Source organism: Sapajus apella, unplaced genomic scaffold (assembly GCF_009761245.1).
Source record: "Sapajus apella isolate SASKATOON/1434 unplaced genomic scaffold, GSC_monkey_1.0 scaffold12, whole genome shotgun sequence".
Classification (NCBI taxonomy): Eukaryota; Metazoa; Chordata; class Mammalia; order Primates; family Cebidae; genus Sapajus; species Sapajus apella.
This window is the reverse complement of record NW_022436952.1, coordinates 689,387-711,281: the sequence shown is the minus strand read 5'-3', so window position 1 is coordinate 711,281 and position 21,895 is coordinate 689,387. Positions and strand designations below refer to the sequence as shown.

Below are 21,895 nucleotides of genomic sequence, written 5' to 3'. Positions count from 1 at the left end.
GTACCCACCTCCACTTATTTGAGATGCAGAGGGTTCCCCGCCCTTTCCATTTTGTTGCCTTCCAGAAACAGCTCCCACCATGTCCCATAATCTCTGTTTCCCTTGATCTCTCTCTCTTTCTCCCTGTCTAACCTTCTTCTTTTAGAAAATAAGCTTTATCCACTTTGGTTAGTAGCCAGCAAATCTGGATTGTTCCCCATGACCCTTGTGCCCGAGGTAGATAGAACCACCTACTCCACATCCGCCCATCCTCTGAGTGGAAGATAATCTGCTTCTCTGCTTAGAGTGGATTCTCGATGTATCACTCTAATGATTTATGAGGTTAAAAGGCTCCCTCTTCAGTAGGGATTAGGTTAAAAGGTTCCTCTTCAGTAGGGATGAGCATAGAGAGGGGAAAGAGACTGACAGGGCCAGAGAATCTCATCCACCACATTTACAATAGTGAAAATATTAGAAGCCACCAGATGTTCCAAATACCCTCTTCTACTAGCCAAGGGGGCTGACCCAAAGCAGGATCCCAGGAACTAGGGTTGAGTGGGTGGGGGAGGTACTTCGGGCAAGAAGACATCAGATCTGAGGATGGGTGCTACAATCAGCCTGAGAAGGTAGGCCAAGGGCCAGTTATAGGGAAGCAGTCTGGACAGCCTGTTTTCTTTTGTCTTTAATTGGGTGCAGACACAAGGGGAGTATGAAGAGCCACTGGCTCGGGTCTCAATGGGTCTCAGATGTGGACTTCTGCTATTTTTTTCTTCAAACGCAATCACATATTTAGTCCCGGAGAGTGACTCTGACAAGACCAAAAGAGAACATTTGTCATTTGGCCTTGACCTTTTCTCCACATCTGGACAGCTGGTATCACCTGTGGTACCTTATGAATTTCTACATTTCTTGTGAGTTTCATAACAATGTTATGCCACATTACTAGGTGAAAGGAACATTAATTGTTCAGTGTAAACATTAAAATAGCTGTCATCTTTTTAAAATTTTAATCTATTTATTTGTTTCGAGACTGGGTTATGAGACTGGCTAATGTTCGTAAATTGGGTAGAGATGGGGTTTTACCATGTTGCCAAGGCTGGTCCTGAACTCTTGGGCTCAAGGGGTGCCCCTTGGCCTCCCAAAGTGCTGGGATTACAGGTGTGAGCCACCACACCCGGTCTAAAATAGCTGACAATCTTTATAACCCTCTTGAGGCATATTTACATTTTATAGTATGCAAGGAAGCTGGAAAATTGATGGTAATTCAGGTTCTTTTCAGTATTTGAGAAGGCATCTAAATCGTCAGATCTAGGGGTGGTTGGTGGTGAGTGTGATATACAAATTACATCAAAAAGTCTGGAGCAGGCAGAAGAATGCAGGAAGAGGTCAGGGAGTGAGGGACTGGATTGAGAGGGCCAAGATTTAGGGTCTGAACAGGGTTGACTTCAGGGTGTGGGAGTCTGGCCCCAGGTAAAACAGTGTCATTGTGTGGGTCAGAAGACAACAGAGGATTTTTAAGGAAATGATGGCCCATCATCTCAGTGGACCAGGCAGCCTTTGGAAATGATGGTCACAAAGACTCTGTGGCAACATAGAAAATGTGAATAGTGGCTGGGCGCAGTGGCTCACACCTGTAATCCCAGCATTTTGGGAGGCTGAAATGGGTGGATCACCTGATGTCGGGAGTTCAAGACCAGCCTGGCCAGCATGGTTGAAACCCCATCTCTACTAAAAATACAAAAATTAGCCAGGTGTGATGGCAGGCATCTATAATCCCAGCTACTCTGGAAGCTGAGGCAGGAGAATCACTTGAGCCTGGGAGATGGAGGTTGCAGTGAGCTGAGATCACGCCACTGCACTCCAGCCTTAGCAACAGAGCGAGACTCCATCTCAAAAAAAAATTTTTTTAAATGCTAATGATGTCATACAGAATACAGAACTTTATGGACTTATGGTACACACACACACACACACATACACACACGAAACAAGACTGGAAGGGGTTACACCTAAATGTAAGCAGCACTTGTATTCATGGGGTGGAGTGACGTTGTGGGTTTATTTTCTCTCTATTTTTGAATAAAACAATGGCCCAGTTTAGGAGATAACTGAGTCAGCGTCTCATCCAGCAGCTCCCAGGGCCCCTGGGAGAAGCCACCTCCCACCACCTGGCCAAGAAGATCTAGAGGCTGAGAGACTCCCCCTCCCCCTCCTGGGGTCCTGAATCTAAAGCCACATTCCTTGGGTGACCAGGCAGGGATTGGGGCAGATGTTGAAATTGGCAAGGCCCCGCTTTGGGGTAGACAGCCTGCCGTGGCTCCTATCCTAGCGCCAGCTCCTCTGCTGCCATCCCATCCCCACCCGACACATCCCCACTTCCCCAGCCAACCGGGCCCAAGGTGCCCTCACTGATGTGTTGAGGAAGCATCTGCTTCTCTCCAGCTCCTCAGGAGACCCACATGGGTGGTTTCCTGTGACAGGCTGCTGTGGCACATGCTCTGAGCCCCTCCAGAGCCCACCCACCATGGCTTAGCTCTTCCTACCCAGGACCTCTTCAGGGCTTCTCAGCATTCCAGAAAGACAAGGAGATTTTTTTGGGTCCAAGGCATTGCTGGGCCTCTCTGTCCCAGCCAGGCCCTTGTCAGGCTCCGTGCCTCAACTCTACTGCCTTCTCTCTGGTCCTCTCTGTCACCCTTCAGAGACATTTAAATCCCACAGTCCAGGCTTCAGGGCCTCCGATAAAAGCAGAATATGACCTCTAGGGACTTATAAATATGTTGACAGTAAGTATTATTAAGAAGCTATGTGGCCGGGTACAGTGGCTCACACCTATAATCCCAGCACTTTGGGAGGCTGAGGCGGGCGGATCATGAGGTCAGGAGGTAGAGACCATCCTGGCCAACACAGTGAAATCCCATCTCTACTAAAAATACAAAAATTAGCCGGGCATGGTGGCACATGCCCGTAGTCCCTACTCAGGAGACTGAGGCAGGAGAATCGCTTCAACCTGGAAGGTGGAGATTGCAGTGAGCGAAGATTACGCCACTGCCTTCCAGACTGGGCAACACAGTGAGACTTCATCTCAAAAAAAAAAAATGTAAAAATTATTTCTTTTTCTGTAAAAGAGATAGAATTTTATCTACAAAAGAGACAGACCTTCTAATCTAACTAGACACTAAGGTAAAAATGAAAAGAGTTAGACTTAAACTCTTAAAAACAAAAAAGATTCAGCCCTGTCAGAGTCAGCCTGATGTGGTGGACAAATTGCTCATGAATTACTCATGATATTTGCTAAAAAATGCAGGTTCCTGGGAGTCTCTGAGGCTACTCTGGCTTGAGAGGCTGCCTGATTAAAAAAAAAAAAAAAAGCAGCTTCCTGAGCCCAGCTCCAGAGCTACCACACCAAAATCTTGGGGAGATGAGGACTGGGAGTCTGAATGTAACATGTTCCCTAGGTGATCTGAAGCACACTGCACTGGTGGTTTAGTGGGTTCCATGCCAGGAGAGTGTCGCACCTTCCCTGGGAGCCTGCCTTCCCAGTACTAGCTGCCGGGAGGCTGGCCAGCACAGACACAGGCCTCCTTCGCAAGAGATCCCCAGACCCGGGAAGGAGGAAGGTGCAGTGGGTAACGGGAGTTGCAATATGACCTGGCGAGGAGGAAGGTGCAGTGGGTAACGGGAGTTGCAATATGACCTGGCGAGGAGGAAGGTGCAGTGGGTAACGGGAGTTGCAATATGAGTTTGTGTCCAGTTCTCTGTGAGCACACAGGAGAGGGGAAGTCTCAGGGCATGAGTCTCTAGGGCCAGATCATGAGGGCTCAGTAGAGTTGACCAGCTAAAGAAGGGAGCAAAGGTATCCCAAATTGAGGGCATAGCATGGGCAGAGGCACAATGTGGAGCTGTAAACAGTTTAGGGCCAGGGCACAGTGGAGAGTAGAGGGAGGAGGCCAGAGAGATGAGTGGGGCTGGTCCTTCTGCTGGTTTGTGTTTCATCCATTTGGCTAATCTGGGAATAATACTTCCCAGAATCCCCTTCTCCAAAGGGGTCTGGGGTAGATTTGGTCAAAAGAGGAGCTTGCATGAGATTTGGAAAATAAACGTAAAGCAGCACCATGACTCTCAGAGGGTTGTCAGGGTCACATGCTGTGGGTGGATCACAAGGTCAGGAGTTCAAGACCAGCCTGACCAACATGGTGAAACCCCGCCTCTACTAGAAATACAAAAATTAGCTGGGGTGGTGGCAGGTGTCTGTAATCCCAGCTACTCAGGAGGCTGGGGCAGGAGAATCACTTGAACCCGAGAGGCAGAGTTTGCAGTGAGCTGAGATCGTGCCACAGCACTCCAGCCTGGATGATAGAGCAAGACTCTGTCTCAAAACAAAGCAAAACAAACAAAAAACTAATGAAGTTGTGACTATTAGAAAAAAGGGAAATAAAGTGATTGAGGAAAGGAAAGTAACTTGTGCGTAAAGAAGCAAAGAACAAGCAACCGAAAGGCTCAAAACATTTTTCCAGGCCTGGGGGATGAGGTGGAGAGAGTCTGTTATACCCACTCCAGGAGGAGGGCTGCCTGGGACTAAAGCTGGTGTTTATGATCCAGTATTTCACTGGCATTCTTAGTGGTGGTGGTAGCGGTAGCAGAGCAAGTGTGCCAAGGCCCACTGGCCCCTTGCTGGTTCACTCAGTTGCCAACGTATGCTGAGCACCTGCTGCAGGCCAGGCTCTGTGGTCTCAGATCTCGAACAAGCCAGCTCAGTCCCTGCCTCACAGAGCTTGCAATTGGGCAGCAGAGGCAGACCTGATATGAGACAAATATAAAATGACAACTGGTGACAAGGGTTGGGAAAAAGAATAGTGGGATCCTGTTTCAGATGGGGTGGTCAGGGAAGGCCTCTGAGGAGGTGACGTTTGAGCCGAAATCAGATGGATGGCAGAGAATGTAAGAAGAGTGTCCCCAGTGGAGCGAACAGCATTGTCATCGTCGGGAGCCAGTACTTTCGAGGAACTAGCGGACAGGCAGGGTGGGTGGAGGGTGGGAGCCAGGGCCGGGCTGGGGGTATGAGGACATTGACAAGGGACCAGCTGGAGAGGGGCGGGGCTGACCGTGCAGGAATTGGTATCTTTCAGTAAAGGCACAACCAAATGATTCTTCAGGGTCCTTGTTCCCCCAGGTTTCAGTGGCATTTTAAAGGTGCTGTCATAAAAGGCCGGGGAGTCTGTTTCCACCACCCCATCTCATTTAAGAAGGGGGCATCCAGGGCATCGTTGAACAGGTGACCTAGAAGCTGTTCCTTGGTCCAGTTCCTGCAAATTGCCCCGCAGCATTTTTAGAAAATGTTCCCTTTTAGATTCGATTTATCTTAGCCAAATTGACCAGGGAAAATAAGTCCCTACAAATAGCAATCACTGGCAAACAAGGAGAGTTATTATCTTAAATTGAGGCTGGTTTCTAAGGAAAAAAATAAAGACCACCAAATGCCACAGGGCCACCCACCCCCCGCACCCTGATCCCCAGCCCATACGTGAGGATGATGGCTCCATCGCCCTCCCTGTAAGTGCCAGGCTGAACACCGGCCTCTGTGCAAAGGGAAGGAAACAAACAGAGGAAGGAAGGCAAGAGATTAGAGAAGCTGACAGATGTAAATAGCCTCTCAGGAGCCACACTGTCCCGGCATTTCTCCCCAGGGAGCCTTTTGTACCAAGGAATCTGGTTGTCTGAATGAAACATGATATCATTTATTTCTTTAGTCAGAGCTGAGCTGTTTTCTTCAAACAGGGAAATAACGCCACAACACCAAATTGTTGGCCAAATGACAGAGATATCTGTAACGTGGGCGCTTCATATTGTCCAGGGTAAACAACCACGGACTTGGTTCCTTGGGAAGGGCCCTGTTGCCCCCATGGTTGCAAAGCTACAGAGGGACTTGAATGAAAGAAATGCTTTGGAAAAGTTGTCCCAAAGCCCTTGCCTGCCGCCGAGCTGGGAGGAAGCTGGGCATTTCATTCCTGCTGCTCAAATCATGCTCTGGCAGCCAAATGTCCATTAATTCAACAAATATTTATGGAGCCCAGATTCTGGCCAAGCCCTGTGCAAAAGCACTGAGGCTACAGATGTGCAAAGGCCCGGATCCTGTCCCCGGCAGCCTCATAGTCCAGAGGAGACAGCTAACTTCAGCCTGTGTGGCAACCTTGTAACGCAGCCTGGATATGGCATGGTGGTCAGCTCTATGGGGAAGGCAGTCTCCTCAAAAGGAGACTCGAAGGGGAATTTCCTGGCCAGAGGAGCTGGAGGAAGGGATCCTAGGCAGACTGAGGAAAACGTGCAAAAGCAAAGAGGCTTGAAACCCCCGGGAGATTCGGAAATTAAGAGAAATATGATATTGCAGAGAACAAAGTGCTAAGAAAGTCACCTGTCCAGTGGCTGGACAGGTAGGCAGATACCAGATCATGTACCTGTAAGCTAAGGAGTTCAGAGTTGAGCTTTTAGGTGATAAATTCCATGGAGGAATTGGAGCAGGGAAGTGGCATGATTAGACTTTTATATTAGAACACTCATTCATCTCTGTCCTGAAGAAACTCTACCATATGTCATATCAGGAGACAAACACAGGCATCTTCCTTAGTGCATTGCTTTTGATGGTGAAAACACTGGAAACAAACCAAATGTCCATCAGTAGAAAAATAGATAAGCAGGCCAGGCATGGTGGCTCATGCCTGTAATCCCAATACTTTGGGAGGCTGAGGCAGGCAATCGCCTGAGGTCAGGAGTTTGAGACCAGCCTGGCCAACACGGTGAAACCCTATCTCTACTAAAAATATAAAAAATTAGCTAGGTCTGGTGGAGCACGCCTGTAGTTCCAGCTACTTGGGAGGCAGAGGCAGGAGAATTGCTTGAACTCCGGGGGCAGAAGTTGTTTGAGCCTAGATTACACTACTGTACTCCAGCCTAGGCAATAGAGTGAGACTCTGTCTCAAAAAACGAAAAAATAGATAAGCAAATAGTGGAATAGTCACAAATTATAATACCATTCATTCAAGATTTTAAAATAATCCTATGTGGCTAGATCTTAAAAGCATAATTTTGGGTAAGAAATAAGGTGAATTTCAGAATATGTGTGGTGTGATAAAATGCATGTGAAATTTAAAAACACACATTTGTATATTGATTATAAATAATATATGTAGGACCCTATAAAAGCATGGATTGTTGTCTTTGGAAATGAAGGGAAAGGCATGGAAAGAGAGAAAGGCAAAGAGAACTTTAGAATTTTTCTATTGATTTTATATAAAAAAGAAATACTAGTGGGGCATGGTGGCTTCCACCTATAATCCCAGCACTTTGGGAGGCCAAGGCAGGAGGATCACTTGAGCTGATGAGTTCAAGACCAGTCTGAGAAACATAGTGAGACCTCACCTCTAATACAAATAAAAAACATTGGCCAGGTGTGGTGGTGTACACCTGTAGTCTCAACTTCTTGGGAGGCTGAGATGGGCGGATCAGTTGAGCCCAGGAGATAGAGGCTGCAGTGAGCTATGATCATGCCACTGCACTGCAGCCTGGACAACAGAGTGAAACCCTGTCTAAAAAATAAATAGATGGAACCAAAATGTTAACGTATTCAATTTCCTGTATTTAAAATATATTTTGAACTTTGCTTTTTTAAAAAAAACAGAGAAAGCAAGTCCATCTGACAGTGGCAGGGCAGATGGAAGGGAGGGGACTGGGGAAAGGGGCCCCAAGCCAGTCTCTGTCCCCACACAGCTTCTCCTGGGCGGAGGAGAGCTGGAGGCGGATCTTGGGGACCTAGACCTAGACCTCACCTTCTTGGGCTGCTTTTGGCCTCTGGGCAGAGCAGAGGCGTGGTCCTGGCATCTTGTCTGGTGTCCCTGGAAGATACGGGGCTCTGCCTTGATCCGAACCGGCACCATTCTAACTCGGGATGTCAGTACCATTTTTGGACACCTGCCAACCAAGGGGTAGAAACAGGCGGCTTTTAGAATACCTAGGAAAGCTTGACATTGTATTTTCAGAGTAAAGATGGTGTGAATGTGTGAGCGTGCACATGTGAGCACATGTGCAAATCCAGGACCGTAATGAAAGAGAATCTTCCCCAAGGGGGTTTGCAGTGGATGCTGTGACTAATACATTCACTGATGAAGATGCTCTTCCACAGTTCAGACAAGTAAGAACGAATTATGAATCTTTCCAGAAGGAATTCATTTCTAGACCCCTCCTTACCCTTCAGATCTCCATCGCCTGCCCTAGAGTCTTAGCTGAATAGCATGAACCTGTATCCATCCACATATATTTATACATCTGGCTTAGAGCCACAACAGGGAAGAATGTACAGCAGGAAAGTACTTGCACTTTCTCAGGCCGAGATAGTCCTTTGCCTCCATCCAGCCTGGATCTTACAGGCATCCATTAAAGAAAACTGCAGGCATTTCTGCACCTACATAGGAATTGTGTCACATCTGTATGTGCTAGAAGGAGTTCAAGGGCATCAATATTCCTATTGTAATACATCTGCCCAGTGCTAGCAGCCTTACTTAAACCTATCAAGAGCCTAAGGAATAAAGATATGCACCAGCCTGGGCAACAAGGTGACGCCCCGTCTCTACAAAAAATACGAAAATTAGCGAGGCATGGTGGCAACTGCCTGTAGGCTACTCTGGAGGCTGAGACAGAAGGATGGCTTGAGCCTGGGAGGCAGAGGATGCAGTGAGCTGTGATCGCTGCACTGCACTCCAGTCTGGGTGACAGAGCAACACCCTGTCTCAAAAAAATAAAAATGTGCATAGCTACATAACAATATGCAAATATTCTTCTTTAGGGCCACTTGGTCTTTAACGTAGAGAGCCAAGAGAACATACAGAGACTCATTCTCTCTCTTTTCATCACACACACACGCACACACACACACCCGTCTCCACTATAATTATAATTACTATGTTGGCTTCCAGATCAGGGTTTAGAGCCTTGGCATAGAGACGCCTGAAAGGCACCCAAGGCAATTAGTGGTGTCCCTCCTCCACCCCCTACATACCTTCAGGGGCTTTGCACTTGCTGCTCCCCCTCCCAGAGCACACACCCCCAGATCCTGTGTGGCTGACTCTCCCATCACATTTAAGTCTTAGCTCAAATGCCACCTCCTCAGAAATGCCTCGCCTGGCTGCCTCCAGGGCTGTCTATATGCTCACCAGCTTTATTTTTCTTTAGGAAACTTTCCATCCCCAGGCATTGTGCTAAACGTTTATTTGTTATCCATCCATGCCGGCACTCACCCCTTGCCGGCGCTCACTGTGAGCTCCATGAGGCTCCAAGATTACAGCCACATGCCCAGAGCTAGGGTGGTGACTAGCTCACAGCTGGCATCCAGTCAGTAGCAATGGAATGAATGAATGATCACCCTCCCTTCCTCTCCATCCCCGCCCTCTCCTTTCTCTCACTTCCTCTCCCGCCACATCTCCCCTGCTTCCGCCTTAAGTCTGCTGGCAGAACCAGCCTCAGGAAGTTGTCAGGCAGGGGAGGTATGTGCTCTGTGCCTCTCTCCTTCCATCTCTCTTTCCTGCCTCCCTTATGGGTACCTATCTCTCCTACCTGCAGCTGCCCACTCCAGCTCTGGCCTTCTTGGTGGGCAGAAGCTTAGGCACCCCAGACAATCGTAGAGAAATTGGGCATTGGAGGGTAGCAGTAGGAAAGGATTCAGTACATGTCAAGGAATGATGAATTGAATCTTTCCCACCCACGCATAACCATGCTCTTGCAGAGCTTGGGTTCCATCTTTAAAGCAGAACGCCATTCCCAGCACCCTTTAGCACGCATGACTCAGGAGTTGGTGCTGCCACTATGGGGACTCAGCCCCTCTCTTCTCATGATTAATTACCTAGGTTCTTCCTGCAGTGATTTGCAGTATCTATTTTATTTTATTTTATTTTATTTTTTTTGAGATGACGTCTTACTCTGTCGCCCTGGCTGGAGAACAATGGCATGATCTCAGCTCACTGCAACCTCCACCTCCCAGGTTCAAGCAATTCTTCTGTCTCAGCCTCCCAGTACCTGGGATCACAGGCATGCACCACCATGCCCTGCTAATTTTTGTAGTTTTAGTAAAGATGGGGTTTCGCCATGTTGGCCAGGCTGGTCTTGAACTCCTGACCTCATGTGATCCACCTGCCTCAGCCTCCCAAAGCGCTGGGATTACAGGTGTGAGCCACTGCTCCCAGCCAACTGTATCTGGCTCTACCCCCAGTCTCGCTTGTGTAATCAGCTTAGACAGAGAGAGTTGCTATGTGCCAGCCCCATGCATGCACCACCTCCCCCACCCGACCCCACCCCACCCGGCGTGCTCTCCTCTTGCTTCCTCTCCTTCTGCTGTCTCTCCTTACTGCCCTTCCATATCCTAGGCAGCCTTCAAAGCTCCCTTCTCACTTCCCAGGGCCCCACAGATGCCCTCCATCCCCTCTGGTCTCTCCATTCTGGTGGCAAAACATCACATACTCCACACTGATACCTCTTTCACTCATTTCCCACTTGACTCCCCAGCAAGATTATAAACTGCTTGAGAGTGGGAGCTTTGTCTTATCCTCAGAGAGCTAGTGTGTGTGTGTGGCGGTGGGGGGTGATAGTAGGGGGGAGGAGTTGGGGGGTACCTATTTCCTTCTATCCTTCTGTCTTACTCTCAGACTATTAATACAAGCCCTGAGTCTGGCTGTACCCCTGGAACAGGTGCCCCGCCCCCTACAACAAAATGCTGCCCCTCCCAGCTAGGTCTGTTGTTTGTTCCTTTTCTGATTGGCGCCAGGCTCATAGACCCCATATAAGTAGAATATAACTTTCCATAAATAACCTCTAACCTGACCTACAATTTAGCCTTTGGGTTTTTTTTCCCCCTGGTGGTAATGGGATTGCAGCCTGGGCTGATCCATCCTGTACCTTCAGGTTTCAGAAAGCAGACCCCAGGTCTGGGCATGGCTTGGAATTCCTGGTCCCCCCATGTTGCCTTGTACACGGCGAGTACTCGGACTCTCTTCCACCTTTCTACATGAGCAGCCGTGCACTTGCAGTCTTTGCTTGGGCTGTGCCTTCTCTACCCGGAAAATCTCTAAGCAGCAGCCGCTTGGTGAATCCTTCCCTAACCACTATCCCTCATCCCCTCCACAGAGCAAATTACTCCTGTCTTGAGTTCACATAACACTTCATACAGAACAGTGTGACCTGATTATTGCCCATGCACCCACCAGGATCTGAGCAGCTCAAGTGAGGGGCAGGGCCAGGTACTGAGCCCAAGTGTGGCTGTGGGCGAAATACTGAACCCCTTGGTGCTTCAGTCTCCTCAGATTCAAACACCAACCTGGGGCTGGGCGCAGTGGCTCATGCCTGTAATTCCAACACTTTGGGAGGCTCAGATGGGTGGAACACTTGAGGTCAGGAGTTTGAGACCAGCCTGGCCAACATGGAGAAACCTGTCTCTACTAAAAATACAAAAATTAGCCAGTTGTGACACTATACACCTGTAATCCCAGCTACTTGGGAGGCTGAGGCAGGAGAATCACTTGAACCTGGGAAGGCAGAAGTTGCAGTGAGCCGAGATCATGCCACTGCACTCCACAGTGAGGCTCTTTCTCAAAAAAAAAAAAAAAAACAACAAACCTGACCCAGAGCCTGTGTCCCCACCCACTCGACTGCACTGCCTCTCAGGGCTGGAAGATGTCTCTGCTTCCTACCTGCCCTCATATTCCAAGGCCTGAGACACTCATGATGCATGGAATTTCTGCAGGTGCTCCCTGAGGCCTCCTCGGGGGCTGGAGCCACAGGAAGGAACTGGCCACTGATACCCACTCATACCTACCAAAGACTTGATGATGATGATGAATTCAAGTAGCTTATTGGGAGTTAAACAGTCAAGTCATGAGGAGGGACCTCAGCTTTCTTTGGGAAGTGGGTTCCCCAAGGTAGGCTGGACTTAATTTAAAGCTTTCCAGCTGACCAGCCCATCTTAGGGCAACTAAAGAGTGACTTTGAAGTTACTCTTTATCTGATGATGCTAACTCAGCTAGCATCCAGCACTATGAGACACTCTGGGGAGGTGAGACTTTGAGAGAAGTTCAGGACGCTGGCCCTGCTTTTGAAGATCCTACGTTTTCACCCGAGAGGCATAAAATCCATACTTGGAGGAAGACGAAGCTGCCTTTGAGTTGGTCCTGAATCGTACTTGGCTTCATGTTATCTATGCCAGTGCTAAGCAGGGGTTGGCCAGGCTGGTCCTCCGTGAATGATTGTCAAATGGAAAACAGAATTAGGAACCAAAGTCCTGGTGTGGACAAAAGGGGCTGGAACCTCAGAGGAGAGAGGATCATGGGAGATGGAAAATCTCCGGAACATTGGGGGACAAGGTAACAAGTAATGTGAATCCTGAAGAAAGAGGATTAGTTATTGGGGGTGCTGAGTGTAGATGGCGAACTAAGGAAGCAGGGACCTGCATGACCATTTGGAGTTGGTAGGAAGCTTGGCAGAGCAGGAGGTGGGAGTCAAGCAGGAAAGGCCTCCGTGTCAGACTGGGAAACCTGCACTTGATCCTGGGCAAGGGAGAGCTATTGAAGGCTCTTGAGCAGGGGAGTGATACAAAGAGAACAGCATTTTTGGAAGCCAGCATGGAGGGCAGGCTGCTAAAAGGAGACAAGGCTGAGGTTATGACAATGCCCTGGGTGACGAAATGAGGTCTGGGTTTGGAAAGGAAGGGACAAACATGACTTTTCAAAGGAAGACATAATTGCCACAAGGGCCACCAGAGAGCCGTCAAAGGTGTGTCCAAGGTTTGAGCCCTAGTGACCAACAGAAGGGTGTCAACTTTGACATAAATGACATTGTGTGTGGTCAACAAAATGAGACCACATCCGTTCGGTCATGATTCATCGTCTTTATTAACAATGTCTCTGGCCTGGAAGAAAAGACTGTTATTTCATAAGCAATATTAACATTGCCATTCTCTACAAGAAAAACTTTTGCATAAATAACTTAAGTGAGAAAATAAATATGTAACTTAACTCTTTAAAAACCACTACTTTCATTCTTGTGGACAAGTCCCACGTGGAAGGATTATAAGAACCGACCAGTCCTGCAGGCTTTCGTACGGCATGTGCTTCTGTTTAAAACATTTTTTAAAAAAACAAAAACTACACAGAAAGTAAGAGGTTGTCTGGAAATGATTTTCAAAAAGATTTTTGGGTGGCAGCTATTATGCTCTGCAGTCGCTCAGCATATGTACAGCACCTGTGATTTTTCTCCCAATAATATTCTTTTAGTGTAAGAAATGCCGTCACATGTAAGAGGAGGAGGGAGCTATTTTCTAGGCAGAAATGTGTCTGTGAGCGGTGGGCAGAAGGTGGCATCTCAGAAGGGATGTGCTGGTCTGGGAGGGTGTGATGGCTGCTCTCTCGGGCCTGCTAGACCACTGTCCTGGGACCTTGAACTTCTCTTCAGAAGGTGACAGTAAAATATGGCTGTGGGTCGGGGCAGGGATGCTGCTCTTTGAGAAGTTGCGGGGGGGATGTGATTTCTATTCCTCCCACCACCTTCAGGACCCTCTCCTTCTCTACCCCAGTGGATGATGTTATTCCTTTGAGATGGAGGGGTGGAGGTAGCCAAACATCTGGGGAGGCCAGGCTGGGAAGCAACATAGCTTCTTCCAGGGGTTTGTCAGCCATAAATATGTCAGCCAGAAATAGACTCTTTACTCTTTTTTTTTTTTTTTTTTTTCTGTTTGTTTTTCATCTTTGGCTGTCAGATGAGAGCATCACAACTCTGAATTCTGAATCCTGGAAGTGACATTGGCATTGAGTCAATGCAACCTCATTCATTTATTCTCTCTCTCTCTCTCATCTCTGCCCATTCAAAAGGCACTGGAGTGCTTGGACTCATATGCCAGTAGACCCCTCGAGATCCTAAACACACCTGCACCCTCATTTTACAAAGTGGAAATCGAGGTCCCAAATGAGAATTGTGGAGTTCAAGGTTACACAGCAAGTTAGTGGCAGAGCCAGGACTAGAAACCACATCTACAGATGCCCCTAGTCTTGTGCTCTGGGCACGCCACAGGCTTTCTGATGGGCAGTGAGGTGCAGGGGGAATCCTATCCAACTTTCTTAACCAGTCCCTGGACTTGTCACACTCCCATACGGCTCCCTTAAACCCCCAGGGCCGTGAAAACGCTTCCATTTCTGCCTCCTCTGAAGTGGGACCAGCAAAGGTAGGCGACCCCGGAGGCGGGGCTGCGTGGCTCAGTGTCTGTGACTCTCAACTCCCTCCCCTACCCCGCGGGACCCCTCAGCTGGCCGGCCGAGGTGGGCCTTGCCGGTGCCCGGGATGCCACAAGGCCTGGAAGGTCTGGGCCCCCTGCCCTGGGTTGCAGGCATTTACAATGAAATATAAACAATCGAACCACGCGCAGAGGACAGAAACGTGGGGCACAGGGCCGGGTCGCCCGCCACAGGGTGGGGTGCGGGTGGACTCTAGTAGGCGTTCTCCAGCTCAGCCTGGTTGGCTTTGGTGCCCCGGGCGCGGGGCCGAGGCTTCCGGCCCTTCTGCGGCCTCGCGGCCTCGGGCCCGAAGTCCTTGAGCTCTGACTGGTTGTGGAAGCGGGTGAGGCGCTTGCACTTGCACGAGGCCACTAGGCGCACCTTGCGCGCGCGCGGGGCCGCACCGCCGGGACACAGCAGCTGCACGCGCTGCGCGCGGTAGCGATCGGGGATGCAGCGAAAGTCAGGCCCGCTCGGGCGCCACCACTTGCCACGGCCGATGGCGTTGGGCAGCAGGCGCGCGGGGCCGCACTGGCCGGAGCACACCAGCTCGGTGACCGGCTTGGCGCTGCGGCACGGCCCGTCGGTCACGTAGCGGGTGAAGTGCAGCTCGCGGCAGCTGTACTCGGACGCGTCTGCGGAGAGAGACACGCGTGAGGGTGGCCGCCCACCCGGCCACCACCACCCTGGCCCGGCCCGGCCCCCTCCACCCCAGTCCTGCTTTTGCAAAGCCTGCCTCTCCCGGTCTCCAGAGGCTTTTGCCCCTGGACACCTGTTGCATGAATGTCCCAGATCCTCTAGAGCTGGTGGAAAGCTCTCCTGCACACCCTGTCTCCTCAGAGCCAAATGACTGCTGGGGTGCAAACACCAGAGCTCCATCGCTCACTGCAGGTGTCATCTTGGGCAAGTTCCTTAACCCCTCTCTTCCACTCTGTAAAATGGGCCGTCCCAAGCATTGTGAGTTAATCCATTAGGCAGGCAATGCAGAGAATACCACTTGGCACATACAGCTGGAAGCATCAGCTGTTATGATGTATTATTATTACTATTATTTTTCTCCTCGGGATCCTCTTATGATTTAAGCCACACTTATGCCGCAGGGACCCTGGCCTGGGCAGCGTAAGTAAGTACCCGCCACACCTTCTCCCTGGGTCTGGTTTTCCCCAAATTCCTTTTCCAGCCACTTGGGAGGGGTGAACAGGAGATGGAGAAAGGAGTAGAGGTTAATTGAAGGTAATAAATCAGGGCAGCTGCTGTGGAGGTGACAGAAGGGGAGGTGATCAGGACAGGAATTCATTAGACTTGAAAGGAATCAAAGGCACAGTGTCCAACCCCCTTATTATCAATGAGAATACTGAGGCCCAGCCACAGAAAAGAACGTGCCCAGAAGGCAGGGCTGCACAATCCAGACCTCACTTCCCTGGGGTTGCAGCACCTTTTGGCTCCCATAAGAGGGGAGGCTCTGTGTTGGAGCACCAGTTGGAAGCTGGGCTGGGGGTCGGAGCCGAGGGCTGCTTTTTACTCTAAGGCCTGAGCTCTGACCAAAACCTACAGGTTCAGCTGCCACATACATTTACCCAGCTGTCTGCTGGGCACATTTCTTGCTCTGTATTATTTGGATGGGCACCTCATGGTGATACTCCCTGTGCAGGCGGAGATTGGGTTCAGAGGAATGACCTCATCCCCTGCGCACACCTTGACCGTGTCTCTTACGGTGGACTTAGATGTGTGGGAGCTTTTTAAATAGCTGGTCCTTGTGTGAGTACCAGTCCACCCCCAGAGGTTTCATAGGGATAGTTGCAATGTGACACGGAAGAATGAAAAATAGTCTTCAGACCAAACCAGAGAGGGGGCAGAGAAGGCCACCCCCACCCTACCCCCACTCTGGAGAGCAAGCACAGCAGGGGAGATGTGGCCGCTGCCATTGTCTGGGGTTGCTTTCTGGTTTGTGGGCTGGTTTGCATCCTCACCTCTGTAGGGCTGGGATGTGTATTGGGGGGGCATTTGCCCAGGGAAGGGGGCATTTGGGAGCTTTCCAAGAATAGTGCCCCTAGGTCAGTCACTTCCTCTGCAGATTGTGACTTTGTTTTGAGCATGTGGCTTCCTCAGGGGCTGTGGTCCCTCACAGGAGCCCAGTAAGGTGGACAGCTTGTGTTTGGGTTCCCTACAGCCCTTCAGGCAGTCACTGGAGCCCAGCTGGCCTTGCCTGGAAAGGGGGCTGTGGGAGGAGGCACCTTTGTCCTCCATTTCAAAGGCACAGGGTCCTGGCTGGCCTCCCAGGTGGTGGCCCTTTTTAGCACTCCATAACCCCAACAGGTTGTGAGGCAGGGAAGGCTGGGGTGCAGGAGCCTGGGCAGTCGGCTTCTCTGCCACCTGGATAATGGCCAGAGTGCAGTGAAGCCCTTAGTCTGAAGTGTCACTCCCGTCCCCACCCACGGCCCTGTGATCCCTGCCAACCATAGAAGCAAACGTGCACACTGTGCAGGCCTGACCAGGAGCCTAGGGTCTCCTTTCCTTCTCCCTCCCCTGGAATGAGGGAAGGCTGGGACTGGGGTGGCCACTGAGGACAGATGTGCCTACTCTGGCACAGAGGATGCTATGTGCCCTCTAGGACCTGGACACAGCTGCACCCATGTCAGAGGCTAAACCTGTGCCGACAGTGCCCATTCCTTCAAACGCCAGCTCCGTGGGCAGGCCATGGGCAATGCACACTGCAGGGGTGCCTCTCTGGCCTTCCTCTTGCACTGCCTTGTGGGGATCTGTCCCCAACACCCCCCCCCACACACACACCAGGACTGTCTTGCAGTTGAATCAAACCAGGTTCAAACCTCAGCTCTTCTCCTCACTACCAAGTTACTGAGTGCCTAGAGCCTGTTTCTTTCCCTTCGAGCTGGGGGCTCACCTCCTGGGGTTCCATGACGTGGATCTGTGTGGTGGGGACAGCCACAGGCAGCATAGTGTCTGGCACCCCACAGGCGCTGTTCTGTGGATGGGAGGCTCCCTCACCTAGTTCCCTCCCCAGTGGTACCAGCAATTGGATGTGGTTCATATATTCCCAGGAGGAGATTCTTTGAAACCTTTTCTGAGCCCCTGAGCCTGTTCTGATGCCCTGATGCCATACCCTCACCACCCCAGCCTCCTCCCTGCCCTGGGCTCTCACTGACAGACTCCACCTGGCCTCGTGCCCCTGCACCTGAATTCGAAGGCTGCACCAGAGCCATCCTTCCCCTGCCTCCAGTCAAAGCTGTTCTTCCACCAGTGCTGGCAGAGGCCAGCGGTCTTCTCTGGGTCTACCCCAGTCTTCAAAGCCTCCCAAAAAGAAGTTTCTAAAACCTCCCCAGGACCCTTTTACTAAGAATTCCCTCCTCCACCCCATACCTTTGGTCTCAAAAGGGTGGTGGGGAGGCCGCCCTCCGTTCTCCGCCCGGTTCATGGTCTTGTTGTTCTCCAGCTCTGGTGGAGGCTCGGGGTACTCTCCCAGCTCAGGGATGATTTCCGTGGCATCGTTCTTGAAGGCCTGCCACCCCTGGCCCTCCACCACGCGGAAGGCTGTGTGCACCAGCAGGCAAACGAGACACAGGGCTAGAGGGAACTGCATGGTGCCAGCCAGAGGAGGGCACGCAGCCTTCCAGTAGCACAGGCTCTGGTCCCCAGCCGAGACACGGTCGCCTTTTTAAAGCCCCCCTCTGCCTCATGCCAGCCAATGAGGACAGGCTGGGGCAGGGCTGGTCCCCTGTTTCCCTCAGCCCCGGGGGGCGGGGGGGGGAGAGAAAGGGGTGTGCTCAGAGCAAACCCTCCCTAAAGACTTCTCCTCTAGCTCAGCAAACTTCCAAATTGCTACTGGCACTCCCAGGTGACCCAGAGAGAGGGGGCGTGTGAGGCTTGGCCCAAGCCTGCTCTCCGGCACCTCCCACGTGCTGGCGGCTGTGGTTTTCAGATATCAAAATGAGCTCCGGCTTTTAATTGTCCCTGGGCCCTCGGGCATTCTCAAAACAAACTGTGGACCCATTCAACAAAGAAGTATGCAGTTCCGAGTGCTTTGCAGGGCTGAGCCCAGCCTATTCCATTTCTCAAGCCAAGTTCATTTGTCACCCCACCAACAAATGGCCCAAGGGGTGTCTGTTTGACCCCCATAGACCCAGCCAGAGGCAGAAAGATGCTTTTTAAGAAATCCCATTGGCCCCAACTCCACGAGTCTCAGCATTGACTGTCCTGACCAAGGAAGCCCCTCTCTTGGCATTTTCTAGAAGGCAAGAGAGAGAACTAGAGGGCCAGAGTAAGGGTGGCCACTTGGGAGAGGGGACAGGACTCTGGTTACAAGTGGAGGATGTGCTGGTCATTCAGGCTCCCATGATGCGGCTCACAGAGGAAATCCCAGCTCATGCTCCTCGGGGATTCTGTGTACCGTGACAGGCACTTCCGAGCCAGGACACTCACTGTGGCTCGCAGTGGGATGGGCTGAAGACAGTCATTTCCCAACCAGGCTGTGGGTGCGAGCAGATAACACCAAATTCCTTTCCTCAGCAAAAGCTATGGCCAGCATTTCTAGTGCTGACATTTTTTTTTCTCGCCTTGTAGCCGCTTACATTTTTCAAAAACAGTTTGAGTCCTACATGGAAAGTTTCATTGGTGCATACCACAGGTTGTGTTCCATGAAGCCATCCCAGGACCAACGAGTCACAAAGAAGCTAAGAGAAATTGCCACCTTGGCTCTGCATAGAATGAAGGGCACAGGGCTGCGGGGCAGGTAGAGGCAGTGGGGAGAAAGGTTCACACCTGAGGTGCAAGAAGAGAAAGGAGGGTTGGAGGAGGCCTTCATTGAAGACAGATTGTTTGAGGATGAGCAGCTCCTGGGAAGAGACTGCCCAGATCCTCCTGGTATTTTAACTGGGCAATGAATCGGTTTCATTGATTCATTGAAATCACCTGCAGACCCTCTGCAAGGCCTTTGCCACCTGCCTCAGCTTGCAAGTGGCTGTGTCCATCTGCAGCTGACTGTCCTTTCCATCATCCATCACCCGACACATGAATGCAGCTGCTCTGACAGTTTTACAAGCCAGACAGAAGCCCCCTCAGGAAGGGCCCTCTCTGATACCTGCTTCCTAAGTCAGTTTCCTTTGGGGCAGATGAAAACAGCTGTGGCCATTGTTGGGGGTGATCTATCTCTCCCAGCAGAGCCGGTAGTGTTGTGAGAAGCTGGCCCTCCACACCCCCTCTCCTTGTCTGACCATCCAGCCTCCTTTTCCCTTGCTCTGGAATGTGCACTGTTAACCCTCTCGTGGCCAGACAACTGCCTTCTTGCAATGGACTTGGGAGAGAGCAGTTCTGATGCCTGGGTTCCTTGAGCAGATAGGATGGGTGCTTATAGCCCCACCTGCTGTTGGGAGCAGCTGGACCATTTGCATTAGAGACAGCAGGATCTATCCCTGGAACACGTCTGCCACCTGCTGGAAACAAAAGGAAGGGCGATTCTTCAGTCATAAGGATGGTAAGGCCCAGGACTGGGCATGATTTCCTTTCCTTATTTTATTTGGAAGTGAACTAATATTAAATGAAAAAAGAAGACTCCAGTGGAGTCTTTGAACCTCTAAATGACCTCCACCCCTCTGAATGGCTCAGCAAGAACCTGCTGTGATATCTTGTGCCTTTTCGTTTAACGTGAAGTCATCGACAGCCGTTCGGTCTTAGTCCACAAACTTGGCATTGTTCACAGTATTCCCTGGAATTATTTAGCTGATTCCTATTGTGAATAGTTTGGGTTATTTCCAGTTTTTTCTTATTTTCAGCAAGGCTACTATGAGCATCCTTGTATGGTTTATTTTTTATTTTTTGAGACAGACTCTCGCTCTGTCACCTAAGCTGGGATGCAATGGCACAATCTCAGCTCACTGCAACCTCCACCTCCTGGGCTCAAGGATTCTCTTGCCTTAGCTTCCCAAGTAGCTGAGACTACAGGGGCGCACCACCACACCCAGCTAATTTTTGTATTTTTAGTAGAGACACGGTTTCGCCATGTTGGCCAGGCTGGTCTTGAACTGCTGACTTCAGGTGATCCGCCTGCCTCTGCCTCACAAAGTGCTGGGATTACAGGCGTGAGCCACCGTGCCCAGCCTCAGTAACTTTTTAAATTAAAATTTTAAATTTGAATATAATTGTATGTTTTAAATATAAGAAATAAATACAAACCTGGGCAGCATGGTGAGACCTAATCTCTACAAAAAATGTAAAAATTAGCTAGGCATGGGGTCACATACCTGTGGTCCCAGCTACTCAGGAGGCTGAGGTGAGAGGATCACTTGAGGTTGAGGTTGAGGCTGCAGTGAGCCACAATTGTGCCACTGCACTCCAGCCTGGATAACAGAGTGAGACCCTGTCTCAAAAAAGAAAGAAAGAATACAGACTCCATGTATTCATATCCAGTTTTCCTCAACAATAATGCCTCACAAAACTACAGGACAATATCACAACTAGGATATTGACATTGACACAATTTGCCAATCTTATCCACATCTCCCACAGTGTTACCTGGACTCTGTGCATGCACACGCATTCACATGTGTGTATACTTAGTTCTTATGCAATCTTGTCACGTGTAAATTTGGGGATCCACCAATATAAACCACAGCTCTGTGACCACAAGTCTTTCTCTGTTACCCATCTCCCTCCCTCCCACAACTAACCCCTGGCAACTACTAATCTAATCGCCATTTCTGTCATTTTTTTTCACTTCAAAAATGATACATATATGCGCCCACGCACAGTGGCTCACGCCTGTAATCCCAGCACTTTGGGAGACTGAGGCAGGTGAATCACTTGAGGTCAGGAGTTCAAGACCAGCCTGGCCAACATGGCGCAAAACCCTGTCTCTACTAAAAATACAAAAATTAGCTTGGTGTGGTGGCACGCACCTGTAGTCCCAGCTACTTGGGAAGCTAAGGCAAGAGAATCGCTTGAACCCAGGAGGCAGAGGTTGCAGTGAGCTGAGACTGAGCCACTGCACTCTACCCTGGGTGACAGAGTGAGACTGTTAAAAAAAAAAAAAAAAGTTATATAAATGGAATAAATTTGCATGTAGCCTTTGGGGATTTTTTTTTACTCAGCATAATTTCCTAGAGGGTTATCCAAGTTGTACATATCAGTAACATGTTCCTTTTTTTCCTTTTTTTGGCTGAGTAGTATTCCACAAAGTAAAACAAAACAAAACAAGAAAACTTTAGATTTATTTCTAGAAGTGAATGCTGTGTCTGAGGGAGTGAAGAGTTGGTGGGTCTGATGAGGGTATTGCAGGGCTGTTTTCCAGAAAACCCAGCCAGGTCCCCGCCCTCACCCACAAAACAGAGGCCCCCATAGGTGGCACTTTGCTGAGTCTGCCGTCAGTCAGTACCACACACTGGGTGGAATAAGCAACAGAAGCCGTCTCAGAGCTGGAGGTTAAGAGTGCGAGTTCAAGATGCTGGCAGAGTTGGCTCCTTCGAGGACAGTGAGGAAGGCCTTGCACTTGCCTTCCGCTGGCTGCTGAGAAGCTTTGGCATTCACTGGCTTGCAGAAGCGTTACCCCCAATCTCTGTTTTCATCTTCACATGGCATTCTCTGTGTATTTGAATTTTCCCCTTTTTCTA

General features: G+C 50.1%; 1 protein-coding gene across 1 annotated transcript; it reads right to left on the bottom strand.

Annotated features, from left to right (window-relative positions):
• Nucleotides 1-12,878: 12,878 nt before the first annotated feature.
• SOST (sclerostin) lies at nucleotides 12,879-20,016 on the bottom strand. Its single transcript, XM_032279486.1, has 2 exons — nucleotides 17,655-20,016; nucleotides 12,879-14,911 (listed from the first exon to the last, which is right to left on the bottom strand). Exons 1-2 carry the CDS (start codon nucleotides 17,872-17,874, stop codon nucleotides 14,490-14,492), a joined length of 642 nt encoding a protein of 213 aa, XP_032135377.1. The 5' UTR covers nucleotides 17,875-20,016; the 3' UTR covers nucleotides 12,879-14,489.
• Between the last annotated feature and the right edge of the window lie 1,879 nt (nucleotides 20,017-21,895).